This window comes from Calidris pugnax, unplaced genomic scaffold (genome assembly GCF_001431845.1).
Source record: "Calidris pugnax isolate Ruff unplaced genomic scaffold, ASM143184v1 scaffold178, whole genome shotgun sequence".
Lineage (NCBI taxonomy): Eukaryota > Metazoa > Chordata > Aves > Charadriiformes > Scolopacidae > Calidris > Calidris pugnax.
This window is the reverse complement of record NW_015090986.1, coordinates 2,521,713-2,548,339: the sequence shown is the minus strand read 5'-3', so window position 1 is coordinate 2,548,339 and position 26,627 is coordinate 2,521,713. Positions and strand designations below refer to the sequence as shown.

The window sequence follows — 26,627 nt, the reverse complement described above, 5'->3', positions numbered from 1 at the left end:
ATGCCTCTAATTTCACTCGTCTTTATGACTCAGCTGATCCCTTCCGTTTCTATGGCTGTTCTCTATTTACACAGATAGTTCATAACTTTCAGCAATACACAGTAAATTGCTAGCCCTATGAAATTAAATTTCAAAGTTAACTTCAAGTCATATCACTAGGTTTAAGGTATTAGCAGATGGAAGCTGAGCAGTTTTGACAAATACATTGAGATTAAACTTAGATTGTAAATAAAAAGATTACTTCAACCTCATGACTTAAAGTAATGCTTTCAGAAATTGAACAGATGACTGAAAGACAAAAGACAACATTGTCATATAGTGTGTTTGTCCATAAAAATATGGAGCCCTGTCCTGCCATAAAGATTACAGGACTGAAGCTCAAGATATACTCACTTCAATGTAAAGATAAACTTAGGTTTGCAGATGGCTTATAAGGAAGATATGGTGTATTTGTATTTCCAAATTGTCAGCCCCAAGCTATCAAAGCCTTAAATCTGTTTTGAGTAATTAAGAGGAAAGCTGTATGAAGTTAGCTCATTTTTCCAGGTTTTTGTTACCTATTAAAAAGTACACACTGTAACAAACTTAGGACAAAATGTGTAGGTTAAATTGTATGACTAAAATTTAAGAAAAAAAAAAAGATTAAAGAAAGAGAAATAGGTGAAATAAGACAAAGCACATTAACTACGCTTTGACTTAATCAACTAATTGTTTTATAATAAACCATTTTTTTTAATGTCTCTGTAAGGAATATTGTGGCAGGGACCTGAACACATCAGCAGGCTCTGTAACCCTCTCTCTGTAACCCCTCTCTGCAATCTCTTCCCCTCACTGAGTGTTTGACTGCTTTTATTTAAGGCCAGCTCACTTTCTCTTGCAGAAAGGCCGACCCTTGCTGCTCCCTGGCAGGTTATCTGCCATTTCCTCTTCCACATGTTATTAGTGCCTCAAAATTGTATCTCCTCTTTTTAATAAAAATAAATGCAAATTCCAGAAAGTTCTTTTGTAGGTCTCACAGTCAAGTTAACCTAAATAAACTGGTCAAAATCTTTTTGAGAGTAAGAGCTAATAATAACCCATGGTAGAGGTTTGCAATAAATTATTCTCCTCTGTCTCTCTGAAAACACAGAAAAAGCTGTGTTTGGAAGAAGAGATCAGGTTTACTTCAATAGGGTTTGCCAAAATAGATTGACAGCAGATTTCAGTTACCTTCTAAAAAGTATTTATGAATCTTCTGTTAAACTTGCCAGTTCTCTGGTGTCTGTTTATATATTAATTTCTGCATTACTAAAGGCAGATAATTTTTCTATTTTTAACCAATTTTTGACAATTAGACTCATATATGAAACCCTGTAACACAATACTGGCAAGTCTGTGTCCACAGTTAAAACTTGTTAAATTTCTTGAGATTTATGTAGTACACATATACCTAAACACTGTAGATCATCTCATCTGTTAAAACATAGTTCCAAAAAATATTCAGGTTGAACTCCTTTCTAGCTTCCTGTCAGTAACTTGTTATGTTTCATTATAAGTAATAAAAAATGCATGAAATTAATTTCATTTCAGTTTTGAAAAAAAGCAATTCAACGTTAAAAGGTCAAAATCAATCCTGATTGATATATTGCAAGACACTTTGCTTTGTTTGCTTTGAATTTCATAATCTATAGCGTTCATACTCCAATAGTGATGGAAAATGTGTTAGACTCTTACTATTTAGCTGCGAGAATGTGTGTGGATGTCAGGCATAGTGCAAAGCTGTCATTCTGTACTGGAACAATACCAGAAGAATGTGTGTAGGACTGGGAATCGTGAGTTAGAATTCCGGCTGTGCCATTTGCTATTGCCCAACCGAGCCAGATCATTTTTCTGTTTCTAGTTTCCTCTATTTAAAATGCACACAATAAAATTTGTATTCACCTTTATTGTTTGTCAATATTTTACAGAATCTTGACTCATAAAGTAGTATGGGATTATGAAATGTTATTGCATGCTGTACCAATGCAGATTATGCAGCTGTTTACAACACCACAACTTCAACCATTTTGCTTATTTATAGATCTAAGATGTTGAAAAAGTACAGCGGGTTTCCACCCAGACAGTACATTTGGAGCATGATACGTATCCAGTAATACTTTGGGAAGGATTTAGGGGCCTAACTTTGTAGTTTTAGAACAGATTGTCAGAATTAATTTTTTGGTTACCTCTGAAAAAAATAGATAATGCAATACTGAAAACACTGGACACAGAACTACAAAGACATTGTCGAACTCCTACAGTAATATACTCTACCAACACAGAGATTACTTAGGGTTCATATTTGAGGATTTAGTTCAATGTCATTCTGAACAGAAAATTTCATACAAACAAATGTTTTATTCTCACCCAAAGTATTTTCATCCCATTTCCATGTGCCTGATGCTCCTCCCAGAAGCAATTTCTCCTGGCATAAATAGCTCTTACAGAGCTGTTAGTTATTAGGCTCATTTAAAGGATAGATAATTGAGAAGAATGAGTACTGTCCAGGTATTGAAATGCCTCTAGATACTTTGTCAGATGGTCTTTAGAAACATAGCTAGTCATTATCATCTCAATAAGATGGTTTTGGAGAAAAAAGTATAGCAAAAGCACCTCAGTGTGACATGGTGAAATATTAATTTATTTACTCTTGAGTTAAACCCATAAAATAGTTTTAAGGCTTACCTTAAGAGTGAACCATAATTGTGAGCAAAGTTTACATTTGTAAATACAGAACATATTTGTTTATCCTGTTAACAGTCAACATATGGTATTGGTTAATACTAATTTTAATACAGGTATGACTAATAATACAGTATTTGGTATGACCTTATTCAAGTGAAGTACATAATTACAAAGAAAATATTAAATTATTTTCAGAGAGAAAATGTGGAGCTACCACTAAAAGGAGCTACAATGCTCAAAATGTATGGGTCTTCTAAAACTGTACTTTGAGTTATATATCCCCTATTTCTAAATAACAGCTTCATATATAGAAGCTCAGAATGAAAACAGAGCAAACATATTTAATTACTAATTAACTACTTTCTTTCTAAGTGATGAAAAAAAATGAAATTGAAAACAGATAGAGAGATTCTGTAAATTCTGTAGTAGAGCTGCAGTGAATAATGAAGAATATATGACTTTCTAAGTAGCCAAAATGTAAATACCCCACAAATGTAGTTAACTCTTCTATTTCTTAGTTTTCTAGAGGAAGGAATGCACATAGAATCACACTATTCTTTCTGTGCTTCATTTTCAAACTTTTTCTTTATCCCTCTCCATTTCATACCTTTTAGCTATTTTTTTTTCTTTTTTTTATTCTTATGGTAGTAATTTGCATAATTTGCGGAATTTAGGTAACACTTTTATCTAGATGTATTAGAACTTTTAGTTTTTAACATTATTAGAATACCTAATGATTTCTGTAATAGAACTACAGTTTACTTTTAACAGCCATGGTAGGGGGTGGAGGAGATCCTCACAGAACTGACCAGACCTCAGTACAATGAGATGTGTTTAGTGTATTTCCTCAGATCATTCAAATATTGAGAAGGCTGTTATTGCAAGAAAAACTACACCAAAACCAATCAGGTAAAATGACAGCAGCTTTTAAATTCACCTGATAAACATATTGTAATTACTTTTTATTTTCCAATTGAACCCTTGTTCTCCTTATGCCGTTTTCTTCTTTTAAATAGCCTATGCGTTTTGATTTGAGTTTTTTTGGAGATCAAGAGGGAATCTTTCACTTGTTATGACCTTTTTTCTGACACTGAATGTGTTTTCCTTTTGGCTTAAACCTGCATGTAGTAATGAAAATATTGTGCTTTGGGATGAAATCAATAGGATTTCTTTTGTTTGCTTTATGTTGTTCTTCCGTATGCTTGTGTAGGTTGCATTGAATACAATTCTTTGGGTTAAATAATCTGTAATTTCTAAGACACTGAAGCTGCTTTTCAATCATAGAATCACAATATCATTTACGTTGCAAGGTACCTCTGGAGGTCATTTTGTCAAACCACCTGCTCAGAGCAGGCTTACCTTCAGTACTAGATGAGGTTGCACAGCGCCTTGTACAGTTCAATTCTGAAAAACTCCACAGCCACTTTATAATCACACAACCTGTTCCAATTCCTACATATCCTTATAAATTTTTGTTTTTCTTGACAGACAGTAGAAATTTCCCTTGCTACAAATTGTGACTACTGCCTATGGTCCTTCTGCTGTGCACCTCTAAGGGAAGTTTGGTCCACCTTGTCTACAGTCCCCTTTCAGCTAGGTGAAGAGTCACTACTCTCATCTTCAGGCTAAACAAACCCTGCTGCCTGAGTCTCTCCTCAGATCCTGTATCAGTTGCAAATAAATATCAGGGTTTGGAAAAACAAAGAAATTTTTGTTTTCAGTTGCCAAGAACTTTTTTTTTGTAGCTTGATAGTGTAATAAAAGTTGAATACAAGTTTACTACCCTTCATCGGAAGTCCACGAGATGGTGCTAGAGAAGGACGGCTTCAAGTTGTACCTTATTAGCTGCTTTCGTCCTTGGTACTAGTTAGCCCATGTAATTTGTCAGAATCAATGAACAGAGAAGCTGGTAGAGAATCTGCTTCTTTACAGCTATTCAAATATACATGGAATATGAGAAGTCTTGTTTAAAACACACAAACATCGGAGGAATTTAGTGTGCCTAGTGTGCCTAGACAAATCATGGGCAAATAGAAACAAAACCAAAATGACATTTAAAAAATCTCTGTTTATACATATCTTTTACTTCAAAGCATGCCATGTGTTTCCAAAAGCAGCAACACTTAAGATAAAATACTCTTCCATCTAAATCAGTGGATATCATTATATCTATCGTAATGACAACATCATCACATCATCCCATCTAAGAAAAAAGGGGCCTTGACTTCAGGCTGTGAGGGAATGGAAGGGTGAGAACTTCACACCAGGGAAGAGGCATAAATGAGACTTTGTCTATATTGATGTGTTGTGTTTCTAATGATCCTGAATAGAAAATGTGTGACTAAATTTGTGACTTGGATTACTTAAAAGTTTTAGTACTGTTGCAATTGACTAATGCTAGATTGTTATATTTTGTTTAGACTGTAAGTGCATTCATTGGGTTAACAATTTCTAATTCTCATTTCTAGTTCTTCTGGCTAACCATACTGAAGGTGGTATGTAACATGGTGCATACCAGGCACATATTTCAGGGCAAGCAAGGCTGGCTGCCAGTCTCTTGCTTCAATATATGACAATTGTTATGAAACTCACACTTTAATGTAGTCATTCTTTTACCAGTCTTCAGTGTTTTTTTACTGTAATGACCATTCCTTTCTCCATGATTGGAAGAACTCTGGTTTCCTGAAAAATTAGCACAAAGATCCTAAGAAGATACGATTCCCTTTTTTACATACATTACTTTGGCTAGCTTTTGTCAGATTAACTAACATAACAATCACATTCTTTCTAGTTACTGAAGTTCTTCTCACAAGTTTTACTCTAACCAGTCAAAATAACGGTCAAAGTACTAGAAGTCATATATGGAGAATACTGGAATTAAATTGTTCTGCAGCAAACAGAACACGCTATTTTCTTTAAAGCACAGCTTTTGAAGAGGAGAAAAATAAGAGTAAAATATTTGCATTAGTATTTTACTGATTATCACATCTGCTACGTAACAGTTAAAGAATATCAGTACTGTTTTGAAAATAAACTACAAAATAGTAATTATATTTCATATTTAACTGTTAGTCATATCGGATAAATGTTTTTTTTATTTTAAGTGTTAGAGGCTATATTTTTCTAAAAGACTCACTGACCTTCATTTCCTATTTTTAAATAGCATTTCTACGTGCTTTCCACCTCACAAAATAAAAACATGTCTGCCACTCATGAGACACTCAGATTAGTGGGAATTTGAACATGTCAGTTTGAAGAGTTTGTATGAGTAAAATAAGAAAAGGAAAGATTAGGATCCACATATTGCAAACTCGTTTTTCTATGAACATTTATAATGTCAAATGACATTTTTATCTTATAGCTCAAATCCAAAACTTTACAAAGATACCACTGCTGCTTGCCATAAGAGCTTTCCATAAAACAATTTAGTTCTAGTGTAATGTATGCTGAAGTCAATATCTAGAGTTTGGGTTTTTTTTCTTCTCACTGACATCACTGCACTCTTAACAGATCCAGAAGTTGTAAGTATCATTTAGGGAATATTCAAAAGCTCTCTTCTGTTCAGTCAGTGCTGGAAATGACAAAATGATTTTCACTATTTGAATAAGACAAGAAGCCCAGCAGTGAAACTCCACACAGCGAGTACAGGGAAAAAAAAAAAATCTTTTAAGGTCTCACAGACCTTTGGAGTTTGGTCTGTTATAGATAATTGCCGTACTGTAACTTGCATTGATGTGCTTAGCTGACCTATTTCAGGTATGCATTGTTTATTATACTTACACAGAACAATTCCTGCAAGTGCTGAGTGGATTGCTTGTTGTTCCACTGCAACTAGGCGGTAACCTCTTGGCATAGGTACATGATGTCTATCATTTATACACAAATATGCCCAAATGACTTGCATCAGCAAAAATTGCCACTAAATCACAGTGGGACTCCATGTGGAGCAGTGGAGAACCAGACCTTTTACATCCAATGATCCTGTGTACGCTTTTGGTTTGTATCCTCTTGTATTTCAAACATTTGGTGCCTTGCAGAGTATGGTCTATGGACTTCTAAGTGTCAGCGTCTTCCATTTCATGCTGACAGAACCTGTTGCTAGAAGACAGGTTCTCTTACTGCTCTTCCAGTTTATCCAACATAAGCACACAGTGTTTATTTTATTCAGTCATTTTGAACATCGGATTATTTTTCAGATGTTGTTCTGCATGCTGCTTTGCAGGTTAACAGGTGATTGCATTTCCTTCTGTGATTCAGAGAGGGAAGCCAGTATGTCAGGGTAATTTTCTGCCTTTGTTCACAGGCATCTGTTACACCCCATCATTCAATGTGCCTCCCTTCCTCCGCCAGCCTGGTGGGAGTCTGGTGCTCTGGGTACATTTTCTTAGGGAGCTGCTGTGCTGGAAAGATGGTGAAATTGCATAATGGAGTGCATGGGCTGAGTTGGAGCTGCAGGGGCAGAGAGATCTTCTGTTTAAAACCTTCAGCCTCTTCCTTTGTTCTCACTTAGACCTGAGACACCTTTTCTACTCCTTCCCCAAAGTCAGTCAGTCAGTCAGTCAGTCAGGACAGGCACATGTGCATTTAATAACTTCTAAATGTTTTCTTCTCGTAAGAGATATTTTTTAAAAAGTAAAATGTTTACCACATGGAGAACTAGGTAGTGGTTTGTATTTCATATCCATGTATGCTTCCTCCTTTTTCCCCTGTATTCAAATATCCCCTATGTATTTTTCCCCTTCCAGAAGAATTCAGTTCCATAAAACCGTAATTGTGCAGGTAAGACAAAAAGAGACTGATCAGTTAGTATGTTTTTCAAACTTAGCCTTTCTCTTGTCCTGTTGAACGTATGGAAATAAAGGACGTTATTCATGCAAAATAATGACTTAAGAAATTATAAAAAAGTAAAAAATTAAGCCAAAATGGAAATAGGTTGACCTCAATGTTCATTCTCTTATCTGTATGGACACTTAGGCCACTGGAAGGGAGGGAAGTTACTTTTCCTGTAAATATGACACCCTAAAGTAAAAATTTTTGTCCTCGTTGAGTTCTTCGTTTTCCCGCTTGCGAATATCAAGGGAGTCATCATTCACACACAGGTAGTAACTTCTGTCTTCATAGCACTGGAACTGCACTGAATCTCCTTGGTAATGCATGATGAAAAAGTTATTATCTTCACTCAGCTATGAAAATACACAAAGTAAAGGTGATAAGTTATCTCTTTAAAGCCTCCATGTGGAGCAGTGGAGAACCAGACCTTTTACATCCAATGATCCTGTGTACGCTTTTGGTTTGTATCCTCTGGTATTTCAAACATTTGGTGCCTTGCAGAGTATGGTCTATGGACTTCTAAGTGTCAGCGTCTTCCATTTCATGCTGACAGAACCTGTTGCTAGAAGACAGGTTCTCTTACTGCTCTTCCAGTTTATCCAACATAAGCACACAGTGTTTATTTTATTCAGTCATTTTGAACATCGGATTATTTTTCAGATGTTGTTCTGCATGCTGCTTTGCAGGTTAACAGGTGATTGCATTTCCTTCTGTGATTCAGAGAGGGAAGCCAGTATGTCAGGGTAATTTTCTGCCTTTGTTCACAGGCATCTGTTACACCCCATCATTCAATGTGCCTCCCTTCCTCCGCCAGCCTGGTGGGAGTCTGGTGCTCTGGGTACATTTTCTTAGGGAGCTGCTGTGCTGGAAAGATGGTGAAATTGCATAATGGAGTGCATGGGCTGAGTTGGAGCTGCAGGGGCAGAGAGATCTTCTGTTTAAAACCTTCAGCCTCTTCCTTTGTTCTCACTTAGACCTGAGACACCTTTTCTACTCCTTCCCCAAAGTCAGTCAGTCAGTCAGTCAGTCAGGACAGGCACATGTGCATTTAATAACTTCTAAATGTTTTCTTCTCGTAAGAGATATTTTTTAAAAAGTAAAATGTTTACCACATGGAGAACTAGGTAGTGGTTTGTATTTCATATCCATGTATGCTTCCTCCTTTTTCCCCTGTATTCAAATATCCCCTATGTATTTTTCCCCTTCCAGAAGAATTCAGTTCCATAAAACCGTAATTGTGCAGGTAAGACAAAAAGAGACTGATCAGTTAGTATGTTTTTCAAACTTAGCCTTTCTCTTGTCCTGTTGAACGTATGGAAATAAAGGACGTTATTCATGCAAAATAATGACTTAAGAAATTATAAAAAAGTAAAAAATTAAGCCAAAATGGAAATAGGTTGACCTCAATGTTCATTCTCTTATCTGTATGGACACTTAGGCCACTGGAAGGGAGGGAAGTTACTTTTCCTGTAAATATGACACCCTAAAGTAAAAATTTTTGTCCTCGTTGAGTTCTTCGTTTTCCCGCTTGCGAATATCAAGGGAGTCATCATTCACACACAGGTAGTAACTTCTGTCTTCATAGCACTGGAACTGCACTGAATCTCCTTGGTAATGCATGATGAAAAAGTTATTATCTTCACTCAGCTATGAAAATACACAAAGTAAAGGTGATAAGTTATCTCTTTAAAGCCTTTCTATAGTGTTTCATGTGACAAAAATTCATGTATGTTGCTGGCTTGTTGTATTTTGAATGCTTTTCTCCAGTGACATGTATTTACCAGTTTTTATGATAAATCTTGGAAACACCTTATCATTTTGTGCAGGTTCTGTGATAACTATGAATAAAATAATACCTGTCTCCCTCAAAGGACCGAGTATGTCCAGACCCATAGCTGCATTCCTTTGCTTCAAAAAAAAAGGCCAGCAGCTTTCCTCTGCAGTACACCTGTTATTGGGACAATTTAGGGTTTTCGTCTGGTTATTTTCTTACCACAGACCTACCCTGTCAACAGCCACTAAAAACAAAATGTCAATCTACAGTTTTTCTTCCCTCTTTTGGAATAAAATTAGAATGTTACAGTACCATAACTATTCTATTGCCTATGATTTTTCATACATCTTCAGTTTTCAGTACGCTTTTTGAAAGATCCATTTTTGGAGGAATAGCTATTGTCAAAACAGTCCGTCTGTGTGTGTGGATGTGTTTGGGCTCTCCAGAGATCTCAGAGTGAGGATGGACAAACAGCGACCAGAAGACACCACACCAGAAAGTGGAAGAGTGTGTGCTGGGAGACAGTCTCTGAAACCAGAAGCCCTGGAGACTAGTAGCCCTGTTAAATCTGCAAAAAATGATACTGGGGGCACCAAGCAGGTGCTGAACCTGCCCGAGGCCTCCAGCAGTCACTGGCACCCACGACGGGTCACGTAACCCACAACACATCCAAGGTGGCAGCGGCTGCTGTAGGTGGGCAAAGGCTCCAGGGCAGTGTGTGTTAGCACACCTGCTGAAAGCACCCAGCAGGGCTGCCCGGAAACCCCTGCAGGGCCCCTGCTCCTCAGCCTGTGCACTCAGTGAGGGAGTCACTGGCAAGGCTGTGTGAATTCTTATCTGCTGCTAATAGTAAGAGCTTAATCAGTGAAAGGTTCAGATTTCTGTTTTCCCCAACACACCCTCTTGTCAGGGAGCAGGGAATTTATAGTATCTTTTGCAGAAGACTGAGATGGTAAATGAATGCATAACAATCAAGTGATCTTTTTGAACCCTCTCCTCCTACCCACATGGGACTTCTATAAATCTGACTAGTCTGGTGTACTATCAGGGTGCACAACGCTTAAGGGGATCTCTAAATTTAAATTGACGGCTTGGGGGAAAGGCAGAAGGATATTAAAGGATCCCAGCTATGCTGGAGATTAAAACACTGGCAATAACCACCTATCTGTGGAAGGAGGAATGTGTCCTTTTAGACCGTGTGACAACAGGGCGTGGAAAGAAAATGTCCTGCAGTTATTGCAGAGTACGTGAAAGAAACTTCCGGATACGCCTCCTGTATTGGCAAGGCTGTAATGGGAAGAGCTAAAACTTTCTGTCCTAACAAGCTGGTGTAAGAGCCAAGTATCTGCAGCTGCAATCAAAAAATTCTGTTTTAAGAAATACTATTAAGAAAGTTGAAAACAATTTTTTTTTTAGAAAATAAATACCTTCTAGGGACTCAGAAGTGTAATATGGAAATACAAATGGAATGAGAGAATCCAGTGACTTCAGCAAAGAAAAAAAAATAAAAACAAAACCAAAAAAAACCTGCAGAAGCAAGGAGAAGGATTAATGTGTACAATGCAGAAATTCACCCTAGAGCAAGAGAGGCTCCAATGGGATCTGGTAAATGTGAAGCCAAAATCTGGTGCTTGCAAAAGCAGAATGAGATACGAAAATAAAAGATACCTGCTGTATGTGCAGGAAATGATGGAAAATTAGATGGACATCCACCACAGAGAGATGCTATTGCTATTGGGGATGCTATTGTGTGATAGGGAGAAGAAAGAGGAGTGGGGAGTGGAAGGGTATCCAAACACTGCTAGGGCTGGGAGTTGCAGCAGGTCATTGAAGGAGCTCTTAGAACAAGGTGTTTTGGAAGAAATCCTGGCACAGATAATTTTCTATTATGGCCTGTTAAGAAGGCTGATAAGCAAAACTGGAGAATATGGTTTGGACTACTGACAGATGAAATTCATCCTGAGGACAGCTCCAACGGGAGTAGGCATGCCTGAGAGAGCATTTGCAAGTTCCAAGAAAAAAAAACAGTTCTAGAGCTGACTTGTTTTTTTTTTTTTTTGCCATTGCACCAAATGAAGAACTAATATGTAGGTTAGGCTTCACATTTAGTGAGAAAAAAATACACCTTTACTCATGACTCATAGGTGATTCACAACACACTTGTGATAGCGTATATAGGCTCATGTTAGGAAAATTATACAAATGTTGTCTCCACAGGTTAAAGAGAAAAATATTGTCTTATGGAACAAGACAGTGATAGATAGGATCCCTGTGGATATCTATGGATAAGACAGTGTAGCTCCATCAGTGACAGGAGCTGCAGAGAAAGATGTGAGAGAGTACTATCCAAGTTTTAAAATAAACAGACTCAAAATGATTTAAAGTCAGATTGACTAAGGCACAATGAGTCCCAGGCTAAGTTCAACTGCTGCACTCTATACCAGGAAGAAACTAAAAGATAAGAAGGAACACATATGAAGGCTACTTGAAACAGAAGAAAATACCTTACCTTGCCATGGCCTGTTACACAAGGAGTATAGGGCACACTACAATCTACATTTTGCTTCAGATTAAACAAGGAAATGCGTACATGATCAAAAACTGCATGAGTCATAAAGTGATGATAAGCAAACTTGTAAAAATGAGCTGTGAGTACAATTGTATCAAAGAAGCTACAGACCTTGGGAAGTATTACAAATAAGTTATATGGCACTTGGGATTTGTTTTGGCTGTGGCTAAGCAGTGCACACACAGCATCAAGACCACCTCTTCTTCTCAGGCTACTCCACCAAGTAGGCTAGGGGTGGGCAAGAGACTGGGAAGGGACACAGCTGGGACAGCTGTCCTGGACTGACCAAAGGGGCACTCTATGCCATATAATGTCATGGTCAGCCATAAAGGCTGGAGACTGGAAGAAGAGGGTGGGATTTTTTTTTTTTGCTCTTGCTATTCTCTTCCCAGTTCCACTGGTGGGGAGTAGGATTGAGTGAGTGGCTTTGCATGCTGGGTGTGAAAAAGGACTGCAGTGGGTTGACCCCAGCTGGCAGCCAAACACATTAAACATGGCATTGGCATAACTGATACAGTCCAAAGTTCTGAACCAAGATAATTCTGTGGACCTCGCTTGCCAGATTTTTCCTGTTTGGAGTTTCATTTTCTTTATTTTGGCCTATTTAACTGCAGTAAAGAGTAAGTCTCTCAGTAAGACCTCACGTGACTATATAGCTAACCTCTGACTTAAACTGTGTCTGTCCTGCTTAGCTTCATCTAACTACTCAACAAAGTAGAGAGGACCCTAGAATAAAAACTTAAAAAATTAAGATCTCCAAGATCTTAATGGATCTTGGAGAGTTGTGGCCCCTCAATCTCAGTCCACCCAGGCTGGGGAATTTCAGGCAAAGTTTTAGGAAAATGCTATTGAGTTATAATAATCTAATAACACTGCATTATCCACCAAGGGACAACAACTTGAAGAGGAGTAGCCAAATTTAGTGATAGAATTGTTGATCTTTCAAGATCAGAAAGAATTGTGATCTTTCAAGCAAATCCGTTAAGTCAAGAAGGAATTTAGGAGGGGTATCAACGGAGAAAGGAAAGAGAAAGGAAGGTTTGAAACTGAGGGAAAACTGAGTGCTACTAGTACTTAATTAGAGCTGAGAGGGTTAAGTATACATATGCAAAGGACTGAGTGTGATTATGTATGATGAATAGTAAAGTATTATGGTTGAACCAGAACAGAAATTACACTGAAGGGAGATACTACAGATCTGTATGGCAGGAGATGTGTACTTCTCTGATAAGCAACATACGATCACTATAGCCTGCACTTCTGGAAGAGTGAAAAAGAAATAGTGAAAATTTTATACATAATTAATGAATATGGTAAAATAAGAACATTAACAGAGAATGTGAACAACTCCTCTTGATAATTCCCCCCTCTACTATTTGTTCCCCCTGTACTCCCTGTTTACCTGCCTGTGTCTCAAGGACAGAGGACCAGTTTTGACACTACATGACTGCATAATTTTGGTCGAGACTTCTAAGGAAACTGCTAATTTATAAGACAGCCTGCAAGAAGATAAGAAAGGCTTGAAACAGTAACAGTCTACATGAGAACTCCTGGTCAAATCTAGCCAGTAATGTCAACAGTGAATGTAAAATAAAATTCATTTCAATATCATAAGGCATTCTGGGTTTTTTTGAGAAATTACTAGGATTACCACTTTACTGTCCAAGTGACGAAGTTTGTAAACGTGATCTTACTTGTGCTACAAGAAACCATATTGGCTAGTGGGAGAATTATATAAAGGGGTGGGAAACATCCCATCGTTGTCAACATGTGTGGGGACATAGTTGGGAAAAACTTTTCTGTGGTGGATCTAAAGAAAAATTCTACTCTGTATGTCTTAATTCATCCTTTTGTGTGATCAACTGCATTTTCTTGTATGATATTATTAATTATGATAAGAATGTTCTATTATAGAGTTAGATAATTACAGTTACAAGTAAATGTAAGCCTGCTCCTGAGTGAGCTGCTTGGGTTGACCTCTCTGCTGTGGCTCCAGCTGGACCACTGGGAGCATGACTGTGTGTATGATGCAGTTTTCTGCTCTTGCCAGCACAGAGTTGCCATAAATATTGCTTGTGATCTCTGTTACCTTCCGAACTTAAACCCCTGTCAAAATAAGATACTGATGTAAGCTATTATTTGTTACAAGCTGTTACTGTTTTATTGTGATAATAACAGCCTAGTTAATACAAGATGTTTTAATAAATATTGATTGTGAGCGTCGTCTCCATAAGCCTGGGCTAATGAAATGGAAATTTAATATTTCTAACATTTGCTGCTGATATAAGAGAGGGTCCACAGATTCTCATGTTTCTGGTAATTCTACTGGAATTCTTCCAATAATAGGAGGAAAATGCCTGTCTTAAAACTTGCTGTTAAAAGCTAGCAGACTAAACATCACATCACAGCATCACATAGCTTTGTCATTGGCCATAAGAAGTATTTCTCCATCTCAGTCAACTACTCACACACTTTTTCATCCTAAGGACAGTGGCAAATTAATTCATCTCACCAGAAATTATTTCCTGATCAGTGCACTCATTCTAGAAGCTTTATTAAGAAATTCATGATTCAGATCTGACTATGGTTTCGCCTCTTGGCCTACCTGGATGTGGTTCAAGTGCAGGCTGCTATTTTTTCCTCACACAGATGCGCAACTTTATTTTTTTTTTCCTACTTGAAGGCATCAGCAAGAAACCATTATGAGTAGATCGCTATCTGTCTTGTTAGGTAATGAATTCTCGGAAAGAATGTTTCCTTTTAATTATCTGTTTAGAAACCCCGAAAGATTAATAGGTCTCTCTAGGCAACTGTTACACCTCTTCTTTCCAGCTGTCCTCTAAAACTTGCAGCTATCAAGACAGTAATTCTTTCTCTGTGAACAGCTCCATAGGAAAAGGCATATCTTTTTCTAGGAAAAAGTGCATGAAATAGATTTTAGAAGGCGGCGATATGACTGTGACAATTTATATCATACAAGGAGGGGACTAGAAGTGGCCTTCTAAATTTCCTAAGCTTCATTGCTTTCTCCCGTCTATAGCCAGGGAGTATTTTGTGCCAAGTAAGTACCTCAGATGGAACTTAAACTGAAGGACCCTCTTGGATTTTCGAGGCCCAGCATGCAAGAGATTTTGTTCATTAATTATTAATAAAATATAAATAGTACTCATACCTTCAGAATCACTTCAAACAAGAATGTTTTTCTAATTTCAAATTACCGGAATTCCTTTCTGATTTAAGAAAAATGTTAGCAATGTTAGAAATATTAGGCTTGGAATTTTAGGTTTTCAGTGTTTAGTCAGATTTGCTTTTATGAAGTTCTGAAAGGTATCTGATCCTTTCATTTTTGCTCGCTGAAATTGGAAAGATTGTTTTTTCAATCCTCTTGGATACTAAATCCACTGGACTACACACTAACAAAAACTATTGAAAAGTTCTTGTTTTCCTTTTTCTGAGGAAAATACTAAAAGTCAGCTGAAGTAGGAAAGTAAACAGCCACTTAACGAGTAACAGCAGAATTGTATTTAGCTGCACTTCTTTTACATCTGTGTTTGCATACACTCTCCCACACACATATTTTATTTATTTCATCATGATTATATACCTGTTTGAAGTCAGGATCTTCATGCTTGCATGTTTTCATGTTGCATCTTTCCACTGAAGGATAATCTGGCTCTGAACAGGATGTTTTTAAGACCTGTGTTTACAACCACTCAGATTGGTAATTTTGTCTACATATTTTGCTCTTTTAATCCACCAAAAGTAGCATTAATTCTAAAGGAAACTCTCCTTTTTGTAAAGTCCATTAATTGTTACATTCAAATTATTCAAAATTAGTAAATTCACTTCCAAGAATATATTCCTCTTTTACCATTTGCAATGCAAAATTAATTTGGTTGAAAACAAACACTGAAGACAGCCTCTTTAAGGCCCTGATTCTATTTTGCAATGCAGCCAAGACTGAACCATGTTATAACAGAATACCAAAACTTTGTCACAGATAAGACATTTTGGCATTTTCCACATGAAAATTCCTGTTGAGATTAAGATTCATCTTCTGCTGGAAAAAGAAAGGTAAGTGATCTTTCCAAGCTTTTTACATATGTGGGAAACACTAAATATGTCTTCCCTCATTTTCAGATAAGAACTGCTTTTAATCCTGTAAAGAAACATAATCTGGTACAACCTGGTACTTTAAAATAAGTGATTGGGAAGTAAAATCCATTATGGCTCAACACTCACATCTTTCCCTGATTTGGTGGAACACCTTGCAAAAAATTAGTTTATGGAAAGGTAATCCCAGAAAAATCCTTTTAAATAGTTGGGTTTTTTTCAAGGACAGAGGAAAATCCCAATGGAATAATAGGTTATAAATAGAATTAATGTATCGTGCAACATACATTTCTGCAAATAATTTCAGGAAATAGGTTTTATGGAAAGTCATCGGTGAATGAAAAACAAAGAAAAAACATCAAAGACTTAATTTGAGGAACCATTTGGTGATTTACACCATCATGCATAGCCAGTGTTAGATGTTATCTCAACATATTCTGTGGAAATAGACCCTCTTAGACTTTTGCTCTTTTTTATGCTCTTTTAGAGCATAAATTCCAATATAACATTCTTCCCCAGACAGTTTTAGTAAAGGTTATAACCCTCCAATAGGGAAAACTATCCTTGCCTGCTCTTCCTACCATAAGCAAACCTTCACAAGGCTGGAGGAAATGAGAATGCTCTGACAACAGGTGGTAAATGTTTAAAACAGGATAATACAGCTGTATTTTCTTTTCATCATATTCCTTGTTTTGTAATTTGGGTTGAATGGGTGAAAATAATTCCCATCTTAAACTCATCTCTTTCCAAGGCAGCATTTCTGCTTCTTCCTCCCCTTCTATTTCCTGCATGTTTTGTGGTTCGGAATCCCCCTCTCCCTCCACAGAGGCTGAAACCCAACATCCTCTGCTGTCTTCTAGTGACAGTAGTCAATTACCTAACTCAATGATTTTTGCAATAGCTTACTTTAAATAATTCCCCAGACAGAACAGGGGGGGGTATTCAAAAGCTGTGGAATGTAAGTAAATGGTAAGTAATGGTAAGTAAAATGAAGGAAAATGAATTTGAAAGATCTGTGGGAGAAATAGTCCTCTAGTAAGGAAGAGCTCCCACAAGTTGCAAGGGATATAAAGTTTTTCTTACCTTCAGAGACAGCTGCTTCTTACCCTTGCACAACAGGACAAATTCATTAAGCTTTGATCTCTGTGTGAGGATCACCAAATTTTTAGAATCTGTTTTGCACAGAGGAGTATGTTGTTATAAAATGTGTATCACTGTAAAATGAAGCATAGCTAAAAATATTTTGTAGAGACAACATTCATGTTCACTTTACACTGATGGGCGTAGGAATAGAAACAAATATAATCACTCTTGGTATGGTTCTTTTCTATAAAGTATTTAAAATTATGACTTTATGATACTCTAAATTTGCCATTTATATATATACTTCATTTTTCTATATTTATAGTTAATATATGGAATATCAGTTATACACTCGCATATACAAATAAGGCATTTCTATTATTACTGAATGCATACATGTAATATACCTGTTTATGTAATATAGCTGACTATGTATACATCACTGTGGAAAATGTAAGAATTTTTCCCTTTTATTTTTTGCATGCTCTCTATGTCAAAATCTTCCCACTATCATAATTGTTGGTGCGTTGGATTTATTCCCTTCTGAGATAATACTGGTTTTTTTCAGCTGCAGGAAATAACAGAATATCTGTAGGACAGGTTACTCCTCAGACTGATACCCAACAACATTCATTACCTTTTGGTACTTCAGGGCCTCAGATTCAGATAAGCAGAAAGTAAACAAATTAAGATTCCCTTTGTTGGTTCATATGGCATACAAGAGCATTACCTAGCAAAGCCAGTGGCATTAATAAGTATCCAGTGATGCTAAAGCTAGCTGACTGCCTTGCAGATTTACTTCAAATAATACCAGTTGTGCTTTTAAAAGTATGTCAGGTATATTGCTTAAGACAAAAAATAGGAAAGAAAGTAGCAGTTGATCCACGTGTGCATCACTGCAGCAGCTGAATCCAAATTTTACAGAGGTTAGGTAATTGTGCATTAACAGTTGCAGTTAAGGAGATTTTTTTTCATGTTATCAAAGATATTTTTTGGCCTTTGAAGGATCTTTGGGATCAGCAGAACATACTCATCCCACCTGACTGATTTTAGCTACTCCAATCCTGGCCCTGATTTTAGTTACCCTACCTGTAATGCTATTGTGGAAGTTTTCTGAAGAAATTCTTTGTGAGCCAGCTAGAGCATGAAAATAACATAAAGACCCTTCTTAAAAATTGAGACACACTCCAGCTTAGTGCATTTTACTCAGTTTACATATGTATTCAGATAAATGTAGTAGAATGTCTAAAATTCTGCCATTTTAATCATTTTTTCTGACATTAGTTTAGATTGCTTCAGATGCGACTGCCCAGCTGCAGCAGGTAAGAGGTACAAGAGAGATACAGCGGGCAAGAGAGATTTCATATCCAAGTCAACAGCATTCTGAATTAGAGGCATCCCAAAGAGAGAGGCAGAAGTTCAGCCAGTTGGTATGGGACATATGTCAATATGAGTTACACCCTAATAATCCTCGTCTTTGTTTATGGAGTTTATTGCGACTTGCTTATACATTGTGTATTCTGAGTAAATCTGAAAGACCCTAACTTTCCCTACCACCTCTGAAAAATATGACAAGTGGTCTATCAGGCAGACAGTGAATGGCAAAGAAAGTAAGGAACCTTCCCACAATTTTATACGTAATAATTCCACTCTCTGATGGTCTGCATGAGTTACCCAGCCTCTCAAGTTACTAAAGCCTTATGAGAGTCTAAGGGGCAATTCTACAATTCTACAATTCAAAAGAAATGCTTTGAACTCAAGTAAATATAAGAAACCACTTGTGTGTGTCCCTGAAATGCAAAGTTGTAGACCTTTGGGACAGTATCAATATTTTATACTGTTACCTAGAAATCCTCATTTGGCCATTGTTCAAGGTGAAGTCCTGGACCAGATGGATATTTGCTGTCATCTGTTACAGCAGTCCTTTATGGTTGAAATTGGAATACATTTATCTTCTGCTGGAATAGCTTGAACTAATATATATTTGATTTTCCCAATCACTTATTGTGCTTACAAAATGAACGTTCCAAAAATGTGTCTCCTCTTTCTTCGTATCCATTTCTTTTCTTGGCCCATACATGAGCAATAGAGCACACACACTTTTCTTAAAAAAAAAAAAAAAAAACAAACAAAACAAAACCTAGGTTTTCTAGCATGTACACATGCTATTTCCTCATATATGTTTATCTTCAGCCCAAGCCATTACTCGTAACTTGCTACGGCAATTTTTGTGACTTTGAACTTGTGTGTTATGGAACACAGAAAGGCTGTTTAATTTTTAGAATAGTCCAGCAATCTGACCTAAATGAAAATCTAGTATAATATGTTACTTCTAGAGTTGTCTACTTACTTCTTTTCATACCCTCAAACATCTCTTCAAAACCAGACCCTAACAAAGAGAATGATCCCTTTTATTCCCACAGGATTCTTACCAGTAACTGCTGGTTCGTTCTTTGTGAACACACTTAACCACGCAATATCTAAAACAGAAAAATAGAAGAGATTTAACAAATATGTGGAAATAGATAGGTACTTTCTTCAAATTAAAAGACGTCACAAACAGATTAAGTTTTAAAACATAATCTGAGAAAGAGCATGTAATAGCAATAGGCATCAGGTTTCATTTCCTGCAGGTGTCTGAATTCATATAACCCCATAAGACTTTACAGTTAGGCTTGTAAGCAGGTGCCCTGAAGTCTGAATGCTGAGTCTAATAAATGTAGTGATTGATTAACTGTCTTTTGCAAAAGAGAACACACCTGAGAAAACAGAGGTAGGCAATGAGATGTAAGGCCTAAAGAGAAGCCTGAAATTTTTTGGCGGCAGATGCGAAATGTGCAATATTGGAAAGTAACGGGCAGCAATACCATGGGGTGTCAGGCTTTTCTAACACCAGCCAGAATCATACAGCCAGCTGCCTGGGGAAGGCATCACCCACTTCACATCCAGGTCACAAATATCCAGGTTACAGCTGGTTCCTAATATGGCTTAATGTTGACTTAACTATATCATTAATACATGTTTGTGGTGCTTGTGTTTACATATACAAGAATGTGACACAGCACAACATTTTTTTTTTCTCTTTCTTCCAGGAACATCATTATCTTCTACATCAGGATTGTCACGCTACGAATCTATTCACAAACTCCTTCTATTGTATACCTATACAGGTTTTGGATCTGTTCACAAATTAGCAATACTAATTGTTTGAGTTACTTCAAAGTCCTATGAGGTTATCAAGTAAAAGATAAAAGGAACACTTCAAAAGATATAAAAAACACTTGAATACCTTATCAGTGCAGTTGTCATTATTCACAATTTAATAGAATAAAAATAACATTAATTTAGTTTATAAATATATCAAACAAGCCTTTTTGTGTCTTTATTTGAAGCATATAAAATAGACTTCTCATTCCTGAAAAAACTGGGGTTCTCTAATAAATAAAGTTTCACTAAGTTGATAGCTATCTTACAAATTGCAACTTTTTCCTGTATTTTGGCTAGAAATATGGTTTATTGTTTTTTATCCCTCCTTTCACATCTCTGGAAAATATATTATTCTAGATAATTGCATTTGTTGTTATTTGCCTCTTCTATACCCAAAGAATAACCTCTGACAACTACTTCTGTGATGTTAGTTGTGCTACTGCTTTTGGTGTCAACTAGAGAAACCCCATGTAAGATAAAAGAAGAGTTCCATGAAAAATAAAATAATCTCACAAATTCCAAAATCTTCTCTATTTTGCCCTCGTCTTTGAGGATTACCTTTGTTTTCAGTCCCTCAATAGCCAAGTATCTAAACTTCCTATTAACAGAAATGGGAGTGAATGAAATAATCTTCTTATAATTTAAATATATTATGTACCTACTTTAAACTGGAATAACCAAGCCCCACCTCTCTACAACCTCCTTTCAGGTAGCTGTAGGGAGCGATAAGGTCTCCCTTCAGCCTCTTTTTCTTTGGGTTTAACAACCCAGTTCCCTCATAAGATTTGTTCTCTAGACCCCTCACCAGCTTCTTTGCTCTTCTCTGGACACGCTCCAACACCTTCAGTGTTTTGTTGTGAGGGGCCCAAAACTGAACACAGTACATAGAACAGTACATTCAAAAATGTCCTGCAGTACTAAACATATGGTTAGTGAGTTTTGGTATAAAAAGCATACTACCTTCATGGGATTGTGAATCCTTGGTGCATATTTCATGATGGCCGTCTTCATCTATGTCAAAATGCACTGTTTTTGAATCTTCAGTCAGTATATAGCATTTCAGCGTTTGTCGTAAACTAAACGCTAATCAAAAAATGAGTTGTAATTAATTTTACTAGCAACAGAAAGATGGTAAGATTCCATAATAAAAAGATCAACTGTATTTTTATTGCAGTCTTCACTTTATAATCTATGTATTTTTGAACTATGAACAGTACAGAAATGATACAGTGGGCTGGTTTTGGTGGTGCAGAGGGCGAAAGTAAAGATTCCTTTGATTGGAAGTTAATCTCAGAGAGTAGAAAAGATGGATGCTGAACAATTTGGAGAGTTAACATGTGCAAAAACTTGAGCTTGAGCAAACGGCATCCAACCCAAGAGCCTGAGGGACAGCGTAAGAAGGGGGCTGTGGGCAACCTGCAGATACCTGTGTTGAAAGAGACTAATGGGGACAGAATGAATTTGAACACGAGAGAGGGGGCCTGAATTAGCAGTTGGCTGGTGAATGAGCAGTCTTACAGTGGGGCAAAGAGCCCTGTGGGGAGCCTGAGCCAAAGTAAGGTTGTGCACAGGAGCCTGCACATGAAGGCAGATGTGCAAAACACAGAATGAAGTTATAAGTTTTCATTCTGAAGAAGAGGTGTTGTAGGGAACGTATCTCTGCAACATACTGTCTCTAGACTAGTTTCCTTTATTTTATAGGTAAGTACTTGCCTGTTTCACAGTTTTGCACTTTGAAAACTGCATTTGTGTACAGACAAGAGTTTTAGCTTTGAGTGAATATGGCTGCCTAAAATAGCTGCTATTTATTTTGCATGGCATCTCTTGCTGGATAAAATCAGATCTTCATAGCTAAAAGCTGTCGGGAGGGAAAAAGTTCCCCATCACTACTGAGCACAACTGTGCTGCTCTGAATGCCAGAAGGATGTTAAGTCCAACCACTTGGATGTCAAACACCTACAGAATAGCGCTATAAGGCACAACTTTGATTACCTTAGGCTGAATGTTTTTTTACTGGAAGAGGTTTGCAACTTTCAAATGCGGTTAAGACATTTCTGAAACCACACAGACCTCCAGGGTATGCTGTTAAATAAACACTCCTTTCTTTGCCAGAACAGCTAGGCAAGTAAAACAACAGGTTACTTAACACGCACCAGCAGTGACATAACGTTCTGGCACTGAAAACTTCTTAACTCATTTTATATTGATGTACCTCCTCTGAAACATCTGTATTTAAGCAGACATTTTGAAAAAAAAAAAAATAGTCGTGTCCGAGAAGCTTTCTTTTCACCCTGTTTAAGCTGGGCAGTAACTTTGCACGAACAGTCAAGAAAAGAGGTGGATGATGCACACCCCGACAGCTCAAGTCACACCCTCCAGAAGTGTCAAGCTGGTCTGTGCACGGGCAAAAAGCTTCTCTTCAAAGGCCTGGCAACTAAGGCTGTCAGGCTTCCCGAAAAAAGAATGGGCTGTTTGAAGGAGCAACAGGACAGCAAAGAACAGTTATCAATACAACAAACCCGTTAAAATTGTTATAACAGTTATAGTGTAAAAATTCTACTTGTAACTAGAATTATAAGAACTACTACTGTGTCCAAAATAAAAGGGTTGATGGCCCTGTGATATTGCTCACTCTTTTCCAGGGAGCTACAGGTCCTAGTTTGGTGGTATGAAGAATCTAATGTCGCAATTCTGAGGAGTATTTCTGTGCTAGTTGTTTTAAAGGAAGCTTTCATTTTTTTTGTTCCTCCAGGTACCTTTATTTTTGAAATCGTCATAATAAGCTGTTCCAGATACTTAATTTGGTTGGATTCTGCATTGGGTTGGAATAATCTTTCCGAGATTACAAACATACCTGTGACTCAGGAAAGAGTTACCTGAGTTTCCAGGAGTTGTTTTCACAGTTCTCAGCAGAGATTGTGTCTTAACAGACTGCCTTTCATGGTGAGACACTTCATAGGGCTTTTTGCGGCCTGAGCGGAGCAACATTGCAGAAGCACTTCAGAAATCCTGATAACCTGGGTTGCCTCTCTTTTTCCTGTCCTAAAGAAGGAGTTAGAATTTGTCACATTACTTCATGTTTTGGTTGAGACACAGTTTTGAAAGAGTATAAGCAACAGTTAGAGGAAGCAGAATAAACTCAATAAATGTTTGACTGCTTTTATGACCCAAGTCTGTGTCTTGCTAGGCAAAAATGGTGTTTTCAGTGATGGTAAATCAATTATCTATCTACACTTCCACTATGATCCAGGTTATTATGGATATAGTTGTGTTGAAAGAATATTTTTTAAAATACTTCATCCTAGATAAAATATAAGCAGTTTACATGACTTCAATTTAATTTATTTATGCTTCTCAAATATAGGAAGCTAGCTAGACTTCACTAGCTGGATTGAAAAAATAATATTTTTTTTTTTCATTTGTTTCCAAAGAAAATAATGAGCTTCAATTTTGTTTGGTACCTTGGTGAATGAACCAAGTGAAGATGGTTATAATTTTAGCCCCATGCAGCTTTGCACAGAATAAGTAAATATCAGTTAAGCCAGAGAGATCATGGCTTTGACAGATCATGGCTTTGACACCAATGTAATGATTTGTGAATTCACGTGGTGGGGGGGGAGTTCCATCATCTGCTTTGGTTCAGTTCACTGATGCAGATTTTCACATTAAATATTTATGTGAAATGGTAGAAAAGGAAGACTTCTGTCCCTGGCAATTCTCTTGTTACTAGGCTACAAAGACTAACTGAGGCTCTTTTTCACTCTCTTTGGCTCTTTAGTTATAACTAAACATCCAGTTAGGCCATTGAAAAGTGAAACATTTATTAGAATTAACTTACTCTTCCCAATAAAGATAACTTTTAGTCAGAGGCAGAAAACAAAGGATGGGTCTTCTTCATCTTGCTGAAATTGCTTTATCACTGAGCACACTAAATAAAAGAGAAGACCCTTTGTGGTTTTCCACAAAGTCCTAACTGGGAACTGACCTCTACAAACATCTAACTGAATCAGGCTCTGCAGAGTATGTGAATGGTAATATCAGCTTGTGGATCCTGAGAGACATTAGTGTGCTAGGTGTTCAGCCTTAGCAAAACATCAAGACTTCATTAGATCTAGGATGCTCAAAGCCGAATATTTAATCCCTTACAGAACATTTCTACTGAAATTACAAGTGCAATTCCAGTTTGGCTGCACTCGATCAGAAATTCTGAAGATCCAAATTCCTGATTTTTATACCCAGTAAAGCAGCCAGGGAATTGTTTTCTGCTGGATTTGCCCTTCATATACTGCAGTTACTAATGCTGATGTTGCTAAGTTAGTCCTAAATGCTTAATATAAGGATTTTTTTTAGAACTAATGTGATGTCTTGCAAACCATCTAGATTCAGAGCCTTGCATCTGCATAATATACACCCACTGCTGTAAGACAAGAAGGAGGATGATTACAAGCCAGGACCCCGAAGAATTCCTGAAGAGGGAAGGACAATTCAAATAAATTTTTGAGAAACTTGTTTAGGAAATGAATAAATTTTGGGGAAATTTTCTCTTGAGAAAGATAATGTCGAATTTCTGAAGGACTGTACTTAAAGTTTCATGATTCTAGCTTGTTTGAAGAAGTAGACAATGGACAAGTCTATGCTAGAACGTCACCTCTGTTAGCTCTCCAGAACAAAGAAAGCTCTTTACAACAAATAACAAAAGTTTTCATAGCCTGAATTTTCTCACATGTTCCTTAAGACTGAGTGACATAAAAATACTCCCATTTCAATAAGCTTTTCCTTTCATGTCATGTTCTTACACAGATGTCACCTACTCCCAGTATTTTAATTCTTACTCATCATTGTAAATGTTGTCTCTCCCTATGCCTATTTCTTTGTTTTAATGTCCTTCATGCCTGTTTCTTCAGTTCTTTTCTCTCTTCTGCAAGGTATATGCTACTTGAAGAGGGCTAGGAAAATCTGAATACTGTTCTTGGCTGCATATATAGTCAACCACTGTTTGTTTTGGAAACCTGAGTGTTTTGGTTTGTTTCACATCTAAGCTAAGTATAAGGAAAACCGGAAGCTCAAACTATAGATCTTTAAACTGCTGAAATCATATATACTTGAGCATATTTGTGGCCAAGGATAACAAGATCACTCTAAAAGCACAGGGAGTTTGAAAAATTTTCCTGCTACATATATCATACCAACTTATTTATATGAAGGCAGCAAAGAAAATCTGTTATACTGCTTCTTTTGCTGCCTTAGTGATCTCAATTGTTCTTAGACATCATTCTCTCTTCCACTTACACATAGATATATCTGATCATAAAATTAAATCAAATTCAGTACATGAAAACAGAATTTAAAATTTTGGAGTTAATTCACATGATGGTATGCTCCAAATATTATTTCATACCACATTGCTACATTCATAACAAGGTATCACTAAGACTGTTAAAGGATCAAATCCGTTTTTGTCGAATGTATTGGGTTGCAGCTGACAGTCCTGTGTCCAAAGAACAGAAGTAATTCCTCCAAGTTTGTTACAATTTAACAGTAGATTAAAAAGAAATTTTGCTATCCTACAGCTAATAAATAATGGGGTTATTGTCTCTTTCAAATCAGACAGACTTTACAAAACCAGTACTCTAAACAAAATATAGGATTATATTAAAAAAAAAGACATAAATTAGATTAAGGAAGAGATTTTAGAAGAAAACTTTAAAGTCAATTGAAAAAAAAATTGCTATTTTTTAAAATCTAGACAAGCAGTCTGATAAAACAAACTTAAGATTGAAGCTTATTGAAAACCCTGCTGTAATCTTCCACTTTTGCTTACCTTATTTTGGCTCCTATTGTCTCTGCTGGGATACTTCTACTCAGCAGAATGCTAGAAGCAGCTCTGTTACAGCCAATTTATTGCCTGAACACATGGCAGGAAGCCAAAGCTCCGAATAAAAGAATTCTGACGTGGACATAATCTTTTAGATCTGTATGTTAACTTACTCACATCAATATTCTCATGGCTCTAACTGCTGTGGGAAATCAAGAAGTGTTGGAAATAGTAAAAACAAACTTTTAAACTTTCGTTTCTCTGAGGAGACATGAAGCTGCCTTTCCTGGAACTGCATGCGGATTTTGAGCCAGTAGTTCTGTATCTTGTCTGAACATATTCATAAATACTATTCTTATATTTTACGTCACTGATACTGTTCTTGCTATCAGCCATTCCTTCCAATGCTTATTCAAGGGCAGATGCTGGGTTTATGGCAAAGTAGATATATTAAAAGTAGGAGTGTAGCCACAGTTGCAGAGAGCTGGAAACAAGTTCAGTGCTTAAACATTTACCCAGCTGTTAAATGGGCT

The 26,627-nt window shown here is 36.9% G+C and overlaps 1 protein-coding gene and 1 long non-coding RNA gene across 3 annotated transcripts; both read right to left on the bottom strand.

Moving 5' to 3' along the window:
• Positions 1-2,638: 2,638 nt before the first annotated feature.
• LOC106894927 lies at positions 2,639-7,915 on the bottom strand. The gene is made up of 2 exons (XR_001413343.1): positions 6,484-7,915; positions 2,639-5,385 (listed from the first exon to the last, which is right to left on the bottom strand). It is a non-coding gene; the product is annotated as an uncharacterized LOC106894927 (long non-coding RNA).
• A 731-nt stretch (positions 7,916-8,646) lies between these two features.
• Positions 8,647-26,278, bottom strand: LOC106894926. Of its 2 annotated transcripts, XM_014953957.1 has the most exons (7): positions 26,101-26,274; positions 23,156-23,321; positions 21,240-21,362; positions 19,505-19,552; positions 17,073-17,161; positions 15,481-15,573; positions 8,647-9,180 (listed from the first exon to the last, which is right to left on the bottom strand). In XM_014953957.1, exons 2-7 carry the CDS (start codon positions 23,265-23,267, stop codon positions 8,992-8,994), a joined length of 654 nt encoding a protein of 217 aa, XP_014809443.1. In that variant the 5' UTR covers positions 23,268-23,321; positions 26,101-26,274; the 3' UTR covers positions 8,647-8,991. The 2 variants fall into 2 exon arrangements, with proteins under 2 accessions (XP_014809443.1, XP_014809444.1); XM_014953958.1 differs by lacking the exon at positions 15,481-15,573 and having other exon boundaries at positions 26,101-26,278.
• Between the last annotated feature and the right edge of the window lie 349 nt (positions 26,279-26,627).

Excerpts from the sequence above, each read along its gene's own strand:
- LOC106894926 (XM_014953957.1), bottom strand. The coding sequence starts at position 23,267 with ATGTTGCTCCGCTCAGGCCGCAAAAAGCCCTATGAAGTGTCTCACCAT. Across the intron at positions 19,553-21,239 it reads GGATTCACAATCCCATGAAG|ATATTGCGTGGTTAAGTGTG; the intron begins GTAGTATGCTTT and ends TTTCTGTTTTAG. Across the intron at positions 17,162-19,504 it reads GAACGAACCAGCAGTTACTG|ATTCTAAAAATTTGGTGATC; the intron begins GTAAGAATCCTG and ends TGTGCAAAACAG.